Source organism: Melopsittacus undulatus, chromosome Z (genome assembly GCF_012275295.1).
Source record: "Melopsittacus undulatus isolate bMelUnd1 chromosome Z, bMelUnd1.mat.Z, whole genome shotgun sequence".
In the NCBI taxonomy this organism is placed as follows: Eukaryota; Metazoa; Chordata; class Aves; order Psittaciformes; family Psittaculidae; genus Melopsittacus; species Melopsittacus undulatus.
Window position 1 is genome coordinate 33,958,793 of NC_047557.1, and position 22,513 is coordinate 33,981,305.

Genomic DNA, 22,513 nt, shown 5'->3' on the forward strand with positions numbered 1-22,513 from the left:
TATAGCACCAGTGAGTAAAGAACTGCACTTACACATGGAACACTGTTTAATCGACCCTCCCCATTTCTACAAAACAAGTATTTTGGGCTCATTACAAAAACTGTTTTGGAGTTGCTGTGTATACCTACAGTAGCCACCACCAGCAGAAGATCACATAAGAATCTAGATAAAGAATCTAACCCATTTAGACTATCTGAGCAAAGAATAATTTCCTCTAATTTCCTCCTAGACCTCCCTTCAGATACAACAGCCAGTACTAGAGACTTAAGGAAGGATTTTACCTATTAAGATAAATCATTGTCCTTTCAACATCTAACCTCCACAACCTGGTATCTACAGTTAGGCAACAATATTTAAGGAATAAACCCAGTTAAAGCCAAAATAGATTAGCAAAACCATTTCCTAGCATTTACTAGAGCCACACACAGAGCAGTATTATTCTATATATTTGACATGAAGAATTACAGAGCTGTGCATGAAATAATATGAAGATGTGGTTCCCAGACATTCTTTCCAAATTCTCTATACTAACAAGTTGACTTGACAGAATTTGAACCAGCTCTGATCTCATAAGCAAACACTAAGAGTCTTTACAGACAAAACTCTCTATAAAAAGGTCAATTTTAGTAAAAGTCAGTTGGGTATAACGAAAATGCAATAACCCACTCAAACAAATGCCAGGTATATCATCACAGAGCTAAAACAATGCCCATTTCTTATGTGAAATAAAAGACATTGAAACATATGAAAATTTTAAGACAAATATTATCAAAGCAGAATTTAAAAAAAAAGAATAAAAATTAAACACAGCTTCCCAAAAGGCTGAACCTCTAGTAATTCATTGTTTCAGTGTAGTAATGTTTCAAAATTTCTACTACTATATTATTAGTAAAAGAAACTACCATTAATTCTAGATGGAGAAAGGTCAAGAAAACCAGTGTGGCTCTAGATCAGGAACAGGCTTCCCCTCAGATAAACTTCCAGTGTCATTTGAAAACTCCGACCAAAGAGTTTCAAGAAAGGTAAGACTGAAGACTTCAACAAAATGCTCCAAAGCTTTTTACAGTTCTTTAGGCACTTTTTTCTTAGTCTAATGAAGTGAAGAATCCTACCCAGATATAAAAGAATACACATATTTCTATATAATTCCTATAACTAGCAAAGTAGCAAATTGTCAAAACTCAAAGCAAGTCAGCAGCACCAAATATTCCAGCTGAGATATCCCATTCCTATTGCTCAAAGATTCACAGACTGAACTGCCCCCTCTATTTTCAGGAGAGGCAACATACACAATTATGTCAACTGCCCACTCATCTCTCATCATGCTCTTCATATTGGCAAGTTTCAATCAGCCAAATTTGACAGGCAGTGGACTCAAGAGGTATTAAAAGAAATATCTAGATAGTGCAGAAATATCTAATGTGTACTTACTGCAGGAAAGGCTACAATATAGTAGTTTTCTCTCTGTTGACCTGCTGAAAGAAATCAAGCTACCTGTTGACCATGCAGGAGCAAGGAGGATGCAGATGCAGCTAGATGAAAGATGTAAGTAGGTCATGAAGACATGATGGTCTTGCATGATGAATGTATGATCCACTTTTTCCATTAATGCTGAGCTATTGTTTTTTCACCATGCAAAATCATCTAGAGCTGTCACTATATAACTAAGAGTTACTAAATCTTGTATTTTTAATTCTTTGCAACTTCCACATTTATTGACAAATACTTCATCATATCTATCAACCTAATTACACTTTCATTTCCCAACTCCTGGGGACCTTAACTGTTTTAGAAAATGTGAGTAGCATCAATCCATATAAGAGTATACTTCCCTAGAACAGTGTACATGCCATATTTTGTCGCTGTTTGAATAGTTTTCATAAAAAACATACAAGTTTTTAAAAACTCTACTTACATGGGGATATTTTCATAGGCATCTTCAAAGTTTTCCTGCAAAAGAAAAAAAAAAACAAAACTGTTTCAATCAAAGGCACATTTATTTTGGAACTCTTTCTGTGACACAGCAGAAAGTTACCATTACCAGATAGCACTTAACTCTGCAACATACAGTAATAATCAGAATATTCAATCTGTTGACTTCTTGCAATGCTTTCAGTGCAAATTACTACCCAAACAGTAATACCCTTCCTGTGCCTACTAAATCAGATGACAGTTAAGTTAAACCAAAGACCTCTTCCTTTTCAGACTTAAAAGCTTTCACCATGTACATCAAAGAAGGCAATACAGACTTATGCCTCAGGAATATGTACAGCACATCTGATGTATCCAGGATGCTCTATCTGACCAGGATATCCACAAACAACAAAAAAAAAGTAAAAAGACCCCAAGTGTTCTAAGCATACAGCCAATATACAAGTTGACCAGAGTACATATAGTAGGTCCAGGATGCGTTACAGATCAAGCGCAAATTCAGTCAGCTCACACACTAGTAGCAGTTACATAAATAGCTTGGTGCACACATGCAGATGATGTCTCCCTCCACCTAGATTCAAGCCTTTTTCCACCTAGGGTGAATTTCAAATTAAAATAAAATAAAGGAAGTGACACACAAACATGAAAATGGTCAGAATGTTTCAGTTCACTGGTCATCAGCTGCTATATTCAGTTTCTAAAACTGATCTGTAGAAGTGTGTGGCACAGAACACAGCAAACAGCCCTCTGTCCTACATCCTTCCCACTCCACACTTGCCAATGTTTGGCAACTTGGGGAATTCCCCACCTTGAGGTGCTTGATGTACTTTGTCCACCTGGTGATTTGCAGATGATGTCTGTTCCAAGTACTAGTCCAGTCTACCCTTTCCCATGTAGACTTTTTTTTATTCATGAAATCTTAACCTTAGTAAGGAATTTCCCAAGTCTGACACGCATTTTGTATAAAATGATTTTGACTCAGACCTTGCTCCTATTACCTTTGTTTAACAGTCCTGAGTTTTTAACCTGAAAGTCAGTGAAGAATCAATTCCTACCTGCTCTTTCCTTGACACGTACAATTTTGAAAAACTTTGTTATTTCATCCAAATCTTTTCCAAGCCAAAGACTGCTACATTATCTTTACTTACTATTTCCTACTTATGACAGTCGTTTCTGCTCTTTTGGTTAGAAAAATGGGAAGCCTGATGGAATAGATTGTTATGATTTTTTCACGTATCCCAGGAATAACAGTGACTTGGTGTGGCAAGGAGTAAGAAAAATACCTTGCGAATACTGTGCGAGACGCTCACGTAACCATTGACACTAATGAAAGAAACAACTTAAGTGCCTTACACCAAAGCTGTCCACTCAGTTAAGACAATGCACACACTCAGAACATTGTTAGACTCAATAGCACTGAAGTGGAGGATTAGTATTTTAGTGGTATTTACCTTAAGCATGATGAGTTTGAAGCTAGCATTCAGTAACACTTCAGAAGACGGACCTATGCTTACTGAAGAGTGAGTTCTCAGCAAAACCACAGGACAAATTCAGCAATAAACTATGTGACTGAGATACATCCTCTAGAAAAAGATTACTAGTATTTTTAATGGAGGAAAAAATCTTCATTCAGAAGAAAAACTGTTGGAAAAGGAAAGACTTTTAACATGCTTCACAGATAGAACATGCTACTACATCAGTTTTGAACTACTACAATTGCATATTCTTCACTGTCTGCAGCTGCCACATATATATGTATTTAAAGAAATGTTACTAACAGACTGTCCAAATGCTCTCTTTCAAGCCAAGTTTACCAGTCAACACTACAGGACAAGAACAAAACCTACTGTAAAGTAATTAACTAGGTAGTCAACTTAGATCAGGCTCCATTATACACTTTTCTTCTGAGGAGAGCTAAACTGAGTTTCAAAATGCTAACAGAAACCAACAGGAACACCCTGATACCCATGTCTCACCCTATACACTGATATGAGTCATCAGTCTTCTAATAATGTGCTTCTCTGTTTCTTCCTTGAGCCACTTCTAGAGACAAGAGAAGAAATTCAGAAAAATAAATAAAAACACACTGACAGCATTTTGACACAACTCCATTTTAACTAACAGAACAAACTTGACAAGCAAAAGTCAAGGTACTTTTAACTGTCAGGGACTTGTAAAGGAAGCTTAACAATCAGAAGTTTACACTAAGATGTAAAAACATCTGTGATGTGAACCTCTTGCCTGCTCTTACAAACCTGAAAGCAGCAGATATGTGCAAGAACGGGAAAGAATTCAAAATCTGTCTAGATAAGGATCTGATAGATCCTGTGCCGGCTCCTATTGACTTTTGTTCCCCGCTATTCACAATGGTCTAATGCATGTCTAAACATGTAAAAGAACAAAGTGCAACCTTGGTGTTTATTTCCACATACCAAAGCACAAGGAATAATCACAGCCTCTTGACAGATTCAAGGAACCTAAAAAGATCACTGAAGGCAACATCTTGTAGGCTTAACAAAACAAAACAACCAAAAAAACCAAAACAACCAAAAAACCAAACACACACAAAAAAACCCACACACACTCACACCAGACAAAAAAAGCACAATTTTTCAATTTTTATGAAGTTGCCTGTGCCTTCCCGTTCCCACTGCATGCAAAAGAGGTATTAGAAGGCATTGAATTTGACATCTTGTTCTCCTTTTCTTTACTGCCTCACACAAGTTTATATTTGGCTCTACAGACCCTCACAGATCTCACTGTGTGAGAAGCATAGCCATTTTCTACTCCATTCCATGCCTGTTACAGAAAAAAAGTCACACTGTCCTAAAGTATAAAGGAAAAGACTGCAACAAAAGCACCCAGAAAAGCTCTTCCTACATCAAGTTCTGGGATTCATCATGCTCCTACCAAGACATAAAAGGTTTCAGAAGAAATCAGATACCAACTTTTCTCAAGTAGTCTGTTAAAATTTACTTGTAAACTAAGCCTGCTCGAGCAAAAAAAAACAACTAAGCGTGAGGGGTTACATAAAGTACAGAATATTGTGAACACTTCACCCTATATACAATATACAAATGTGTACTGGTAAAGCAGTATATTATCTACATAATATATATCAATTAGAAATAAAGTGATTGATAAAGTTACCCATTCCTCAGAGTACAGAAGCAGCCCAAAACCAAACATGGACAGACATATTCTTACACATTTGGTTAAAGCCTAGTAAAGTTTCCATCTTCTATTGCTCATTCCAACACTGCAGCTTCCACCTGATACAGATGAAATGCCATAACCAAGTTCCAGAGATGCTTGTTTGTTTCAGTCTACAGCAAAGAAGATTACTTAATTCAAGCTACATAGTTTTACTAAGTACCCATGACAAGCTGCACACAAGATTCATTCAAGCCCAAAGTTGTGTGCAACCTGATCAGCTCTTTTGTGACCTCTACACCAGTGTTAGCTTAGGAATGCAATTTCCTGTATTTACATGGCTAGAGAGACTTGACAGAGAGCAAGTTTAATACAGTCCTTCATTCATTTCCTTCACCTGACCAGGGTCCATCCTGCAGCAATTCCCAAAGGTCTTGCTCCAGCATGCCCTTGTTACAACAGCTACACACATTCAGCAGAAATCTCCAGGAGATACAAACTGCAAAAAGGGCAACATAGCCTTTTTTCTTTCTTCCCCCCACCCCCGATATTCCACTCAGAAAAAGAAACCGTTTAACAGCCATGTCTCTCAGTACATAATGCCAGCTAATGCTGCTATCCAGATTTTAATTGTACCTTTTTCAGAGAAACACGTCGATCCAAGAGTTTTAAAAACATGATCATAAGTAAAGCTGCCACTACATGGCATGGCATAAACTGATTCAGACTCACACAAAGCTGGGGAAAAAACACTGGCATAGGGTTTGACTAAATAAAGCTGTTGCAAAATTATTTCTCTTGAACTACATTAGCTTACATTTTTTTAATTGTTGTACATTGTCCAATAAAAAGATTTCACATCTTTTCAATACCTCATTTTCAAAATGTGAGCAGGTTTAAAAAGAACTAAGTTTACACAACTTGAAGATACTCAGGTTTTGCAAATCCAGCAAAGTCAAAGACAGACACTTATGTGGAGACATTTACAGTGTATAAATGCAGAAAAACTGACCAGAGTTCCTGTGCTCTTTAGCAATGAGAGCAGAAACCATTTGCAGCAGACCACAATTCACCTATAAAGCCTCATGAAAAACAACACGCGAGTGACACCCTTAAAGTACCACACGCCATTTATCAGTGACTGTACTTTTCTTCTAATAAACTATTAGAAAGTGGAAACAACTGCTTCGTTAGGTTATGAGAGAAATCCTAACATCAAGAGAACCCTTCCTTTCTTCCACATTCATTGTAAGTCATTTAACTTTAAGTAACTTCTAGACTACATCCTGTAACTCTTTGCAAATCACTATCTTAAGTTTAGTAATTATTTTGTCAAACTAAGTGTTTAAACACTGGTCATTTTCCAAGTGATGTAGGTAAACATGGACAATCTAAACTACCCCTTTGAAATCCAGATTTATGACAAGGTATGGTTTCCAATTAAGTTATTAACCACCTAGATACTCCCAACTGATAACAACGTAACTTCAGAAAACTACGTCCAATAGTATCTACAAACACTAGCCATGATTGGAATTCCATGCTAAATAGGGGAGGGAAATTGGGAAAAAAAGAAAAGGGGGGAAAGGAGAAAAGGGACATCTAATCCCAAAAACATCAACACATGGATGCACACTGATTCAATGAACAAATGAGACTACAAAAAAGACAGTGGTGAAATGATACTAGCCAGAATTAAATGTGGTTGCTATACTTCATTTACCTGCCTAATCACAGCTTTATTTTATCGGGCCTAAATACAGCATGGTTTTAAGGAAAGATCTGAAGAACCATAAACTTAACTCCTCTCCCTGAAAAACCCTCATACTAAGATGTTGCAAAGTATGGGAATCTATGAAGACATTAATATATTTAGCAAGCAAACATACTTTGAGATGCTTTTAGTCCTGGTGGTTTTGATCAAATTTTTAGGAAAGCATGGGTACATTTAACTATTTCTGCCTTCTCTTGCCTTCTGTAAGTCAGCCCTATACCACTCCTTCCCCTTAAAAAAACCCCAGTGTTAGGTGGAAACAATGCAAAGCAAACCTAGCCTCTGCCAACAGCCATGCTGCCCTGCATACTTCATGCCTACACCTGCCTGAGGGCAGCACAGCTCACAGTTGGGAAGTCAGTGGCTGGATTCTACATTAACAGAAAGAGGTTTCTCTGAGAAGTCTAAAATTTCTCAGCCTAACAGGAAGGATAACACACCTTACATTGCAATTACACAAACATCACCATTCTGTACAGGGATTCACCTCACAGAAATTTAGGGATATTAAACAAAACTTACCTGACAAGCTCAGAACCACCCTTCTGAAATTACAGGACAGGGACCCTATTCCCCCTGGCTAAATCTGTCCAGACTCACTGAAAGGGCAATAGTATATCCACTGCACATGGGGGTATGGACTAAATCTCCTTTTCCTTGTTAATACCGAATACAGGAGTAAAAGTGTTACTACGGGAAGAGAATAGGGGAGGTATAAGAAGAAACTGATCTACAATACTCATACTTTGGACTAAGACTATGAAAGATAAGCCTTCCATAAATTCTTAATTTCTACAACAGAACCAGTTTCCAGACAGTTTCTGTTAGTCAGCAGTCACCACAGTTATTACCAAATGGGACAGAACAGTTAAAAAAAAAAACAATATTTAAACAAAATCAAAGTACATAGCCCTCCCCCCATTCCCCTTTCCTATTATGCAACTTTATAAATACGAGTTTTCCTTCAGCCAGGACCAAACCTCCAGACCCACAGAACTGGGGTGGGCATTTAAATCTTACCAGATATTATAGCAATATGCAAGCTCCTAAGAATATTAGTCAGAGATACGACAAAACAACATGCCATCTCTCCCCTTAGTTGACTTGACTGAACTGAGAACTGTCAACAGAAGCAGGAAAAACTCCAGATTACACAATGAAATTAGTAAAACTCCCAGATGCAGAGCTACATGTGGGCATGTCTGACTCCAAGTTTGCAGTGAGCTCTCTACTCGAGTATTTTGCATTTGCATCATAAAAATACTGAGTTTTTCTTAGTCCTTCAAGTAGATTCTGAAAGTTTAGCGGAAGAATTGCTACAGTAGCCCATAGATACCATCACAGCAAGCAACAACTGGAAGGTGCTGGTTTCTGTAAACAGATTAACATGACACCAATCTCAGAGGAGGAGGAATAATACAAAACAAAAAAAAATCAAAACAAAAAACACAGAAAAAAATCCACAAATTTTATATTTAATTAATACATAGTTAGAGCAAAGTTTACGTAGTCTGGGGGGAGAAGGAACTATAGACAAACACTTTGGATTTGACAAGCCATTTTTTTACATGCTATGCTGATCTAGTTTTTAGGAGGTATCAAAAAAAACATGTTAAAAATTAGCTGAGCAAGCAAGAGGAAATGCAGCTGTCAGTGGAAGACAGTAACTATTCCTAACAAAATTTCTCCAAGGCTTCTTTCTGTCCAATACAATCTTTTTTTTATGGAAAGCAACAGTCCTAAGACAGACCAAAAGGTCATTTTGACAAGAAATTAAATACGCATTCCTGTAAAATTTCATACATTGCTAGAGTTTAGCCTTCTTGAATGCTGACAAATATGCAAGACAGCAGAAAAGAGCCCATGAAAATAGTTCAAGAGGCTTGTAAGAGCTACAAAAAAGTTCAATCTTTTTGATCCACCAATTGCAGCACTTACTCCCTCTGGCTCAAGTAAGTAGACTCACAGAAACAAAATCAGTACCACGCAAGACCTCTTTGGTTTCTTGTAAATATCCTTTTCATCATGTCTTTTTTTTCTGCTGCACCAAATTCACATTCAGGCAGAGGGCTAACTACAGGAGCACACCAGCAAGAACAACCACGGACACTGTCTTTCGTATCTTCAAATTAAGAGTCTGAAAAGCACAGAACATTACAGTTCTCCTAAGCACAAATTACTAAGTTTAACAACAGCCAAGTCCCATGAAACTGACAGCTTTTGTTTCACAAAGAGCAATTATCTGTAGTTCTGACATTAATCTATGGAGAATATGCTCAAATAAACACATAGGCTATGACTTGAGCCAAAGATGCTTTCTGCAAGTGAATTTACTGTCCGAAACCCTTTCATAGAATCAAACCAATAATGAATGTATAAATTCATTTAAAAGCAGTTCCTGAATACTGCTTTTTCCCAGCAAAAGTATGCTCATTTTCCCCGTAACATCTTTTTCACAGATTACATGGATTTGATCTTGTTGCTTCAACCAACATCTACACACCATCCGTCCCACTGCCTCCACTGAAGCATCAAATATCAGAAATTACTAATTCACAAAAAAGAATGATGAACAACAGTGAAAGCTCACTGGTCCAAAGTTCACTTTGTAAGAACCCTGTAAAAATTCACCCTGTAATACTGCTAGGTAAAAAAAAAAATACATCCAGCTAAGAAAAATGTTGTTTTTTTTTAAAATTTGTCTGCAGCAAGAGAAATAAAGTAATATGTCTGCACAAATGTACACGCTTCAGATAGAACCTGTGCAAACTATAGAAAGAAAAGCAATTCTGAGAACCTTTGAAACATAATCTATTATGGGACACCTTTCCTGCATACTAACAATCAGATGATCATGTCACTTAAGGACAGAATTCAACTGTTCCTTAAACGGGCAGTGGCATGAGAAAACATTACCTAGGACTGTGTATTTTTCCAGGTGTTAAAAGTAATACTCAGCATAACAAGAGGACCCAGAAGCTAATGTGTCCATTATCCTGAGCTAATCCATAAAGCACTGAGGAATTAGTATTATGATGAACCAAATAACATTCAGATTTCTTTCCATTTTAAAATATTGCTGCTTTTTGCTTCCTGATACTCAGAACTGAGAGTACTTTGCACTATAAAGAGCTTAAAAATTGCAACTTCTCTTAACTTCATTAAACTTGACATAGTCATTTCTTATAGGAAAAATCACTTTACAAATTAGCAGAGAAGACAAGTACCCTGAGAATAAAACTACATCTTAATGCTTATTGTCAAAAAAACCCAAATGCATGAGGTGTTTTGGAGCTGTCTTGGCACAGAAACAACTCAGGGAGTAGCTAGGAGAAAACATCCCCAACCCTCCTCTGCCACCTACACAGGCTTGATTTCTTACTGTGACACTAGATCCTGGTATTAACAAATTGTAGCTTAGGAACAGAAACTCACAAAAAATACTTAGTTCAAAGCCAAAGGAGATGATGCAGCTGTTATGAAAGAGGAAAATGATTTCCCCTTCCCACACAGAAATAACCTTGAGGCAGCAAGAACAGAATTGAAATGCACAAGTTTTGTTCTACTCGATACAACCACTTTTTACATGAAAACTAAAAAATTAAATTCCTTTCTCTAAAGGAAAAAAATACTCATATTATTTCAAACTTATTGGCTTGAACTATAAATATAACCCATCTACTTTTTAAGAACTGTTCTCCATAATATCTGCATAAAGTATCAGTGTTTTTCCAGACAGCTGAGTAGACTGACTGGTGGCTGTTCTGAAGGAGCTGTGCTCTGCTAGATGTTTTCCACTGTAGACTGAGAACCTCAGCTGTCAGACACCGAAGATCAAGCTCAGTAGTTCAGACTTACTTATTCGATGTCATGCACACATACCACATTAAAGATCTTTATTAATGTGGCTGACTTGGTTGAGGGTCATGTTTTAGATAACAAAACAAAAAAGCCCACCCCCCAGAAAGAAAACAGGAGTTGGCAAGGCAGAGCTCAGCTTTATTATAAATTTGGTTGACTAAAGAATTGCTGAACAGTTCACAATAACAACTTCAGTGTCATTTAGCTCAAAAGTTAGATGTCAGTAACCATAAGAACAAAGGTTTCTCCATTACAGTTTGGAAAGCAATGGCCTTTTGATACAACTGGTCACGCCAAAATTACCAGAAGACGTATGAAAATCAAGCCTTAAGAAATCCACCCTCCATTTTTTTGCAGAGAACAGAAGTCTGCAATGAAAGTGCCTGCCAAAATTCAGTGAAGCTAATAAACATGTTTCAACAAATAGCCAATTCCTACTTCAGCCTTCAGCTGCATGCAAGCTGGACAACGCTTAATCAGCCTACCAGACACACTCTGTGAACCAGCAGAGAACTGAGAAGAAACATCAACTGAAGGAATTACATTCGGTTATATCACTCACTGTGGTCAGACAGGCTACATACGAGAGGCAGGAACAAGGTAATGGCTTTTATGAACCTGTTTCTAAATACACGGCAGATGGCAGCCACATTTAATAAACTGGCATCAGTCTTGCTTGTTCTGAACACAAGTGGCTACGCTTCTGCTGTTTCAGATGCCTCTACCTCATGACTGAAAAGTGGAAATAAGCAGATGCAGTTACACGCTCAACAAGTAAGGGACTACAATGTACTTCACTTTAATTGACATGCAAATGGCTGGTGCCAACAGTTATTCATGTTCAGATTTATATCTAACATTCTCCATGCAAAAGCAAGTGTAATACTTCAATTAAGTTGGCTGAATACCAAGCCAGCTTCCCTCATTGTTTATACTGGCACCTTCCTGCTATTTCTTTGACCTGCTGTTGGTTTTGCACAAAGAGCACTTCTAAGAGGCAGAGGAGTAGGGCAGCACCATAGAACTTGATTGTTACAATAAAGCTCTTTATTTTTACAGTAGTTGACCATCTTTCCTGTCCATCTCACACATATGTTCCCGGACACCCCTGAGTCCAAAGGAGTGTCATGTTGGTGTATATATTTTTTCATGAGTGGCGCCAGGAAAAACAAACAAAAACAGCAACAACAACAACAAATAACCATAACAAACACACAAAAAAGCAAACATCAAAAACCACACACAAAACAAAACTAAGAAATCACACAGTCAGGAGTTCAAAGTCCAGTACAAATGCAGTACACTCATCACTAAAAATCTACACATTCCATGGGACAAAACAGATTGCCAAGCAATTCTAAAGTGAAAGGCAAATACAAACAGATGATCTCTGGCTGATGCATCTTCCTTTTCATACTGTAGGAAGAGTGATTTGAGAAGAATGTGAGAGCAACTAAGAAGACTGAGGAAGTTGAGACTACACAAGTATACTCTTCTCAAAACAAATGCTACAAAAATGAAGGCACATTAAGCTTGCCCTCTCTAGCTGTAAGAAAGATTACTCAATTAAATTATTTTTGCAGCACACATGCTTCTGAGTCTTGCAAAAACTTTCTGTCAAGCCCATTAGTTTTTACAAAAACCTCACTGTCATCAGTCATTTCACATAAATTACATAAAGCCCATTAAAATCAAAAGGAACTTTTCTATGCTATTTATTATGTCTATAAAGCTGGTGAAACCCTTATTACATCTTTATAGACCTAATTCTTCTGACACATAAGCATAACCAGTATGTGCTGGGTATGTCTGTATCTTCCAAGATACTGGACACAGCAAGGATGAAGGGGAAAACGGATGAGCCAGGGAATTACAGACCAGTCAGTCTCACCTCTGTGCCTGGCAAAAATTGGAGGAGCAGATTCTTCTGGAAGGCATGCTAGGGCACATGAAAAACAACAAGGTGCTTGGTGACAGCCAGCATGGCTTTACTAGGGGAAATCCTGCCTGACCAATGTGGTGGTCTTTTATGATGGGGCTACGGAACTGATGGACAGGGGTGGAGCAGTTGATGTCATCTACCTGGACTTGTGCAAAGCGTTCGACACTGTCCCACATGACATCCTTGTCTCTAAATTGGAGAGACATCAATTTGATAGGTGGACCACTCGGTGGATAAAGAACTGGCTGGATGGTTGCACTCAAAGAGTTGTGGTCAATGGTTCAATGTCCAGCTGGAGACCAGTAACGAGTGGTGTCCCTCAGGGATCGGTGTTGGGACCGGTCTTGTTTCATATCTTTGTCAGTGACATGGACAGTGGAATTGAGTGTGCCCTCAGCAAGTTTGCTGATGACACCAAGTTGTGTGGTTCCACTGATGACGCTGGAGGGAAGGAATGCCATCCAGAGGGACCTTGACACACTTGTGAGGTGGGCTGATGCCAACCTCATGAAGTTTAACCATGCCAAGTGCAAGGTCCTACACCTGGGTCAGAGCAATCCCAGGCACAGCTACAGGTTGGGCAGAGAAGAGATTCAGAGCAGCCCTGCGAAGAGGACTTGGGGATGTTGGTCAGTGAGAAAATGAGCATGAGCCGGCTGCAGTGTGTGCTCAGAGCCCAGAAAGCCAACCGTATCCTGGGCTGCATCAAAAGAAGCATGACCAGCAGGTCAAAGGACGTGATCCTGCCCCTCTACTCTGTTCTTGTGAGACCTCACTTGGAGTATTGTGTGCAGTTCTGGTGTCCTCAACATAAAAAGGACATGGAACTGTTGGAACAAGTCCAGAGGAGGGCCACGAGGATGGTCAGGGGACTGCAGCACTTCCTCTATGAAGACAGGCTGAGAAAGTTGGGGTTGTTCAGCCTGGAGAAGAGAAGGCTGCGTGGAGACCTCATAGAAGCCTTCCAGTATCTGAAGGGGGCCTACAGGGATGCTGGTGAGGGATTCTTCATTAGGGACTGTAGCAACAGGACAAGGGTAACAGGTTCAAACTTAAACAGAGAAAGTTTAGATTGGATACAAGCAGGAAGTTCTTTACTGTGAGGGTGCTGAGGCACTGGAATGGGTTGCCCAAAAAAGTGGTAAATTCTTTAGCTCTGGCAGTTGGACAGTCTTGCGTGACATGGTCTAGTGTGAGGTGTCCCTGCCCATGGCAGGCAGTTGGAAATAGACGATCTTAAGATTCTTTTCCAATCCTATATTCTATGATTCTATAATTCTACGATTATAAAGCTAGACAATTTCAGAAGCTTGAAGCTACCAGTCAAAACATGTGGTCAGAGAGAGAAGTAAAAATAGCTCTACCCTTAAAGCAATGTGGAAATGTGTATGTTTATTGACAGGCAAGGATTACTCGCATAACAAACAAGTGTGGAAAATCAAAAATACTCTGGAAACTGCATCCTTAAAAAAAAAAAAAAAATTACAACAACAAACAAAACCACAAACCCACACGAAAAAGCCCCCCCCAAAAAAGGAAAAAAAATAATCTTTCCTCTGATTTTGTAAAAGACATGAATCAACTTGACCGTTATCCTGAAGCGAAGACCATCTTTCCAAAATACTTGGCTATCATAACAAAGAACCTGCATTGATTTTTTTTTCCCAACTCCTGTCCTCAAAAGAGAAGCAAATATTAACACTTTCAATAGATGAAGGAGCACCAGCCTGATATCATGGCTGTAGACTTTGGAACTCTTTTAGCATAATTCTTTTCAGGACAACACTTGTCTATATACCATTAAGAATATCCCACTTTATACAAGGAGGCTTTCTAAAGAACTCATTTAAATGCATCTTCAATTGTCATACTTCCACAGATTTCCTCATCTCATTCTGCATGATTACCATAAGGACTATGGCTAGAGCATTCACATACTTCAGAGACAAGTTCTATTACTGTTGCTGTAGAAGTAACTATGCTAAAATATAATAAAAGAAGTATCTGTGGTTGAGATTCAAATGCATTTACAAAATTTCCAAGCCATTTTCCGCAAAGCTCTGGAAGCATACAACAGTTACCAAGCTTAGATGAGGTCTCCAATCCCACAATAAAGTTAATATTAGGCATAAGTAGCCTTCAGCAGGAAGCAACAAAACTTCAGTTCCAGTTTCTGCCCTTACCCCACAACATAAGCGTTTTGTCATGCAATGTACCATGTCATGACAAAAAAATAACACAACAAAAAACACCACAAACAAAAAAACCCAAAAGTTCACAGAAATTAAGAAGAATCTCACCATATAAGGATGAATCAAACACAAGGACTTAGTGTAAATCTAGCTGCAATTATAAATTGAGAGTCAGTCTTGACCCAGCGTAAGAATGAAGTAGACACGGTGAAGGCTACTTCCCAGTAAATGAAAAGGGGTGAAATACAAACAACTAAGAGGAAGAGCACACTGTGTTGTCCTGAACTTTACTAGGCAACTTCAAATAAAGGTCCTCAATGCTCACTGCTTCCATTTATTTCTAAAGCTATGAAAAAAAAAATCGTGAGTATGCAACAGGTTTACCATGCACTTACTGCAGACTTACCTACACATAAGAATCATCTCTTACAAATTACAGTTCCCCTACACGGATGTTTTAACAGCATTTCAGAATGCTTACGAATTAGAATGGAACTACCAATCCTAAATAAGTCTCACTACAGAAGCATCACCTTGGAACTGCTGATACTAATACTTTCCAGAGGTGACCACAAGCTGGAGGACAAAACATGTTTATCTCATATTAAAGATGATTTAGTGCCAATTTTGCCTATAACTAATAAAAAAGAAGAAAATATGAAAGGAATATTAATATTAATATCTTGGGTATTAACTTCCCTGTCTTCCTCAGGTTAAATAACCTCTTGACTACTTAACTGGTTACTCATTTGTACAGAATGCAACATCAGCTGCTGCCTATTTAGCACCACAAAGTTCTGTTTTATAGTTAAAAGCAATTGAAGAGATTTTTCTGAACTGGTCATTTCTTTTAAAAGAGGTCTTGCTGCAATTCCTACAACTCTTATGATAATGTTCTCATTACAGAATTTGAAAGTCTCTATGGATATTTTCTGATCCATCAACAGTACTATCTGCTTCATTCATCAGTAATAACAGAATAGCAGAGCGTTAGAAGCCAAAGTTACCTAAAGTCAGAAGTGTCTGTAATACAAGATTAAAGCAACAACTTTTGTCCAGAGCACAGCTTGTTCCCCCAGTGCAAGACAAACACAGGCCACCTTCCACTTCTCCTAAAAACAAACAGATTTTTTAATTAACAGAAAAGCATATCCTACAGCACACAGCAACTTAACTTCATTATTAATATAAAATCAACTAATTAATAATTGATTTATACATGTCTTCTAAATGGTTTGTTGTCTTTACACCAGAAAGAAAGACAGACAAACACCTAACATAGAAGTATAGTCTCACATTCAGACCATGTGTCTCATTAAATTACACTAAGCAGAATCAGATCTTGTCTTAACCAGGCAGTAAGCTAATGTGTTAGTTCCTCCTAGGCTACTTACAGGAAAGCACAAACAGAACACGTTTTCATCTGAGGTTATGAGGACAATACTTACAGAAAGAAGAAAAAAAAATCACAACTAACACACACTCTCAAAATTCATTAACATAAAATAAGAGTTAACCTATTAACGTCCATCTTAAAATTTGTTAATGTATCAAGTGTCTACGGCTTTCCTACTTCAGTCGAGACACCCCCTACAAGGTTCTTCACCCAATCTATCCCCAAGTAGAGCATGATATTTTCTCAGGCATTGCAGGGCAGCTGCAGGATCCAGAAAAAGACACTGAACAGACTACGCAGGTGCACTGAAAGCAATATGCATTTCCCCATACAGAAGTCATAACATTTATTTACTCACTGAAGCCTGTTAGAAAGGTATGTTCCCCCACCACCTTCCCCAGACACTCACTCCCTGTACAGCTTACTGATGTCATGAGGAATTTATAGCCTTTGGAAGTTCTAGCTGGAGTGTAATAACAAGGATATGGTCAATACACAGTTGTTAACAGATTCGTCGCTTCTCTCCGAAGGGTCATCTTACCACAAACATAAGGTTACAGTATGTCAATACCTCTAGGCAATTGCTCATGCACACACACTCCCTCCTCCTCCTGCAAAGGATTATGGCCCTCTTTTTGGAGTTTTGCATTGTGTACTCACGGGCAATCAGAGCACCAGTTCCTTTACACCAAGCCCACATCACAGTAAGCCTCTGATGTACTGGCTGTCATGACGCTGTGCAAGGTGAAATCCCACATGACTGCACCGTCCAATCTCAATCACTGAACCCCTGACACCACTTCCTCTTGTCAGCACCCAGACAGACAAAAACAGAAAAGCCAAACACGTTACACAAGTACTTTTAACTGTAGAAGGAGAAGTATCAGCCAATTATTCTAGCCTGCCAAGAAACTATTTATGCCACAACTGATCTCTGCCCATTCCTGATACCCATATCCATTTTCACTGTAGCCCACAGTGGTTATATACCAGAAAGTTTTTTTAATTTGTAGAGGCTGTTGCAATGGTTTTTGATATCTTTCTGAAATATTGCCTTTTAATTACTTCTTCAGATCATGAAAAAAAAAAAACAAACCCAAAACATTACAAAGGGTGAGATTTCAATGTAAGAAAGATACAATTTGGGCAAATTTCCGCAACTATTTAAACATATATTCACTAGTTTCCAGAACTTTCCTACAACAGTATCAGAGACCAACTGGTACTGTAAAGCATGATCTACAGATACAAGCCAGAAAACACACAAAGTTTACCTTCCCACCATAAAACTTCATGCTCTACTGCCCCTGCGGCACAGACCAAAGCTAAAACAAACACAAAACTTTGTATTTGACTTCAGGCAAGGACAAGAAAAGCATGCTTCAAGGTCAACCGAGCAGGCTACCCTTTATGCTGGGTTGCCATCAAAAGATGTAACCTCAGCTTCCGCTCCTTGCACTCCACCTGACATTGTAACAGCAGAGAACTTCCACAAAGGCAAAGCAACACGCATCAGGAAAGTCATGTTGGTTAAAAGAAAACAAACAAAACAACAACAAAAGACAAAAAAACCCCACATCAACAACATGGAAAAAGTTGTTTCCTTCAAGTATGTCAGGTGAGTTCTCTTCTCTGCTCCACTGGAGGGACATGCACATACAAACAGACAGGAATTCAAGGCAACCGCACACACCCTGTTGGCCAAGGGAGGCTGCATTTTTGCAGGGAAGTTAGCTAAAATGGACTGAAACTACATCCCACAGTGCCAAGTCTTAAATCATTCAGAGAAAGCACACAAGCCCTTTCCTACAACTCAGTCTCTAGTCCCCATGCATTTTTTTCCACTGCCCCTTCAGTTGTGCCAGTGCAGTTATCTTTGATGACACGCCAGTAAGCTTAGATTCATGGTGACACCCCACAAGCAAGGCACCATGGACACAAAGCTCTACTCTCCCTTGGACATTTGAACATCAAGAATCCTCTTCACCCAGGCACATGGCTACTTAAAGCTGCAACCTCCGATGTACAAACTCACAAGTGTTAAGTTAGAAAGTAGTTCAAAAGGGGTCCTCCATGGTGGAAACTCTGAGCTGCAGAAGCAAATAAATACAGAGCACAACTTCCAGGAGTATCCTCCTGCCTGGGACCTGATTTGTGACACTGGCATGGCTGTATTTCTGTCTCCCAGTTTACAAGAAAGTATAAAGTTGGGATAATTGGATGCACTTTGCATCTCCACTCCAAACATATCACTTAGTATATTCAAATGGAAGATAAAAATGCTACCATTCAAATAAGCGAAATGGATTTCCAAACAGCCATTTTCTTTTTTCTTATACTTAAACCTTAACACTCCTTTGTTGTTCACTTATTGAGAAATATGTTCACTCTGAAACTGAAATACACAGCTGTGCCATTCCTTCTACTCAGTATAACTTGAATTTCCATATTTCACATTTAGCAGAAGCTGCAGCACTCTGGCAAAGTGTCAAGGCTACCCATTCCACTTTCTAGAAGTGACTGGCTATGAGCTACCTTGTATTTTCCACTGATAGAGGGAGCTATAGACATATATAGCTCTTTAATCCAAATTACATTAAAAGACACAGACACTTAGCTGCTGCTGAATCTCTCTTTCCTAAGGTTTTAAAGAGACTTTGCTTAAGCTCAGTAGAACGCAGCTTAACAGAGGCAGCTACTTCAGTGGTGTCAAGCAGCAGTACACAGGCAGATCTGTTTAACAGGATTTGTCAGAGTTGTACGTTTTTCATGCTAAGATTCTCCATCTGGACAAGGCACAGATTTAGATATAGATTCTGTAAGAGTGTGTTTAAGCCACCGAGTCTTAAAGTTCTTGCTCTAGTTCAAGTCACACTTAAAATTAGCTAAACTGCTTTTTCTCTGAAGTTTTTCTCCTATGCTTTTCACACTTACCTTAAACAAGAACATAATCATAGAATCACAGAATTATAGAATTAAATCCTTCTTATGCTGGGGGCCCCAGAGATGAGCTCAGTACTCCAGGTGGTGTCTCACATGACTGGAGTAAAAGGCGAGAATCACTTCCCTCAACCTGCTGGTCAAACTCCTTCTGATGCAGCCCAGCACACATCAGGCTTTCTGGGCTGCAAGCGCACATGTTACTAGCTTTAGTTACATCAGCCAACACCCCCAAATCCTCCTCAGGGCTGCTCTGAATCCATTCTCCACCCAACCTGTATCTGTGCCTGGGACTGCCTCAACACAGGTGTAGGACCTTGCACTTCATGTTGTTGAACTTCATGAGGTTTGCACTGCCCCACCTCTCAAGCATCTCAAGGTTCTTCTGCAATCAACAGCACCACACAGCTTGGTATCAAGTGCAGTCCTGCTGAAGGTGCATCAGTCCCACTGTCCATGTGGCCAACAAAGATGTACCAGTCCCAGTACTGACCCTTGATGAAAACCACTTAGCACTGGTGTCTACTTGGACATCAACCTGTTGACCACAACTCTTCAAGTGAGACCATCCAGCTAATTCCCTATGCAGTGAGTGACGCACCCATTAAATCCATGCCTCTCCAGTTTAGAGACAACAATGCCATGACAGACAGTGTCAAATGCTTTGCACAAGTCCTAGTAGATGACATCAGTTACTCCTCCTTTATCCTCCAATGCCATCACCCCATCTTAGAAAGCCACACAATTTCTTTTTAGCAGAAGAGTAAATTTTTAGCACTCTCACAAAATTTCTAACGTTTTGGACCATCTAAGCAGACACCTGACCACCTATGGTACAAGGCTCTTAGACATGTCCAGGCCTTAACCAGAACACATCAACAGCAGCACACATCCTCCCATGAAAGCTGATCCTTAGGTCTCCAGTTGCACGATTTTGCTCTCTTTTCAAAATGAGAGCAGTGATGCACCATTTCTGCTTTCTAAAGGGTAATACTGTTTCTATTAATCCAGAAAAAACAGCATGTGTGAAAATCACTGCCCACCAGATGGATATAGTCTCTAGGGCTGTATTTCTACCAACAACTATGACATTTTCTCCACCTTCTGTGCTGATACAACACAGGAGGAGAAAGCTTTATTACTTATTTGAAACTTTCGCTTTGGTTAGGTAAGCTTAGGAGAGTGACTTAAGCACATGAGGTTTAGAAGTTTTTCCAAGCACACTAACACCAAAAGGCCAATAAAGGAAAAACACACATTTGCAGAACCAAACATGCTTCCACAAAGTCATGATTCTCACACAGATTTACTGGAATTACAAGAAGCAATACATGCCCCTTTAAGTCTACATATGAAGTAGAATTGTCTTTCCATATAGTGGATGGCAAGCTTTTAGCTACAACTACTGATGCACCCCTAAGGACAGTAACAGCCTCTGCTCAAAGTAAAGGCTTCATTAAAAGAGACTAGATGCTGCTTTCCAAAACAGAATAGCAGCTGTTAAGTGTACAAGGAAAAACCAAAACCTGAAGAATAAAAGATGACTCTTCCTTTTTGTTTTAGTTCTTTTCTATCTGTATACAAAATAAACACCACTTTACCCCAGCCTCCACAGGGAAAAAAAACAAACAACACACAAGAACAACAAAACACAAAACCACAGAAATTAGAAGATGAGAAGCAGCGGCAAACAAACAGTAGAGGCAAACAATTTCACAAATCACTTCACAGGTACTTATGTCTCACAGAAGTTTATCTGTCAGCTCTGCCCCTCTAAGAGGCATATGGTGCTTTTCCCATATTCTCTGTATTTTATACCTCTCACTCTGAGGAGGAAGAGCATACCGATTAACTGAAGTGAACATCAAATAAGAAAGTTTAAGTGTAACACATCACATTCACTTCCTTTTCCCCTGCAGGAAAGCAATAAAGCCTTAAGCCACACTGTTTCTCTTACCTACCTATCTTTCAAATTCAGCCACTACCAAGGGGTTCAAACAGATGAATGAAACAAGTTCCGTGAAGCCAAAAAAGAAATGGAAAAATGTCAACAATAAAAATGAGCCATCTAAGAATAATATAAGTAACATAAAATTGGAACACATATCCTTTAATAGATGGTCACAAGGAAAAATACCTCAAGAGGCACACCCATAGGTAAACCAAAGTTTTATTTGAAATAAAGAACCTCAGAACCTTGGAAGCAGAAACAGCAAGCTAATTTTATTTAATAAAGAAGAAATTATTAATCATGCTTAGTTTGCCCACAGTGCTGTTCTCATCTGTGCTACTGGAATAGCTTGGTTCTCATCTCAGATGTGCTCCAACAGTAGGAGAGTCCAAACAGAAAAAGGAAAAACACATGAGCTATGTGCCGAAGCACAAGCCTTCAGAATAAGCTGACAAAATTAGCTCAAATTTTATGTTCCTCAGCTAAGCAAGATGTACTCTTCCAAGAGACAAAACCATACATGTCAGATTAAGATGTTTTAAAAACAAACATATTTCATATGAGGAAGTGCTCTCAGTACCCCTTCCCAACACCATATTCCCAACCTATTTTTTACTTTTTAAGTGAAAAAATGCACCATAGTGGCTTGCTTTCAGCTTCTCAGGTTTGTGAAAGAGAAACTTCTTCATCCAGGATGGAATTACCAAACCAAACTGGTGAAGAGTCCTCAATGCTCAATGAAAGAAGGAAGAACGGCCAGTGCTGCACAGTTCCATAATTCATTCTAAAGTACATTACTATATTAAGCTACTGCTGGAAAGAAGCACACCACTAGCAAGTTCTTTGATCATAAGTGCAGCAGCTGCTGCAGCAGTAGATGAAAAGCTTGAGTACATAAACAGAGTACTAACCAGTACTAAACAGCTTTTGAGCTAAAGATCATGCAGGTTTCATTTTGAAATCGGCTCCAAAGATAAACTGTCCAGGCTGATAAAGCCAGCCTATACAGGGTTTGTCCCTGCTTGGGCAGTTCAGGAGAGTACAGCAGGCATCATCAGACTTTCATAACCTAAATTTTTCTTAATAGGTTAGTTTAGAGCTGAGGCACAGATTAGCTAAATTGACCAAGCTGTCCTTAATATAAGCCTCAGAGTTAACAGAAGCAATGGCACCAAATCACTTTCAGATCTGTGTATAATCCTTAGTCTGGCTGACTGTGTCCACACAATGCATCTTTTTAGCATGTAGATACTTCTTGATCATGATCCTTTCTCTCTGGCCACAACCCTTGCATGTACAAAGGCCAAGGCTGGGTTTGGTTTGTCTGGATGGTTTGTTTTGTTTTTTAATGGATAGGGAATCCCCAAGTAAC

General features: G+C 38.9%; 1 protein-coding gene across 1 annotated transcript in view; it reads right to left on the reverse strand.

Moving 5' to 3' along the window:
• The window catches only part of TTC39B (tetratricopeptide repeat domain 39B), a 73,732-nt gene that overhangs the window by 47,412 nt on the left and 3,807 nt on the right, over positions 1 to 22,513 (reverse strand). Inside the window, exon 2 of the mRNA XM_034072631.1 lies at positions 1,916 to 1,950. Coding sequence (XP_033928522.1) covers positions 1,916 to 1,950 — 35 coding nt within the window. The remainder of the gene's footprint in view (positions 1 to 1,915; positions 1,951 to 22,513) is intronic.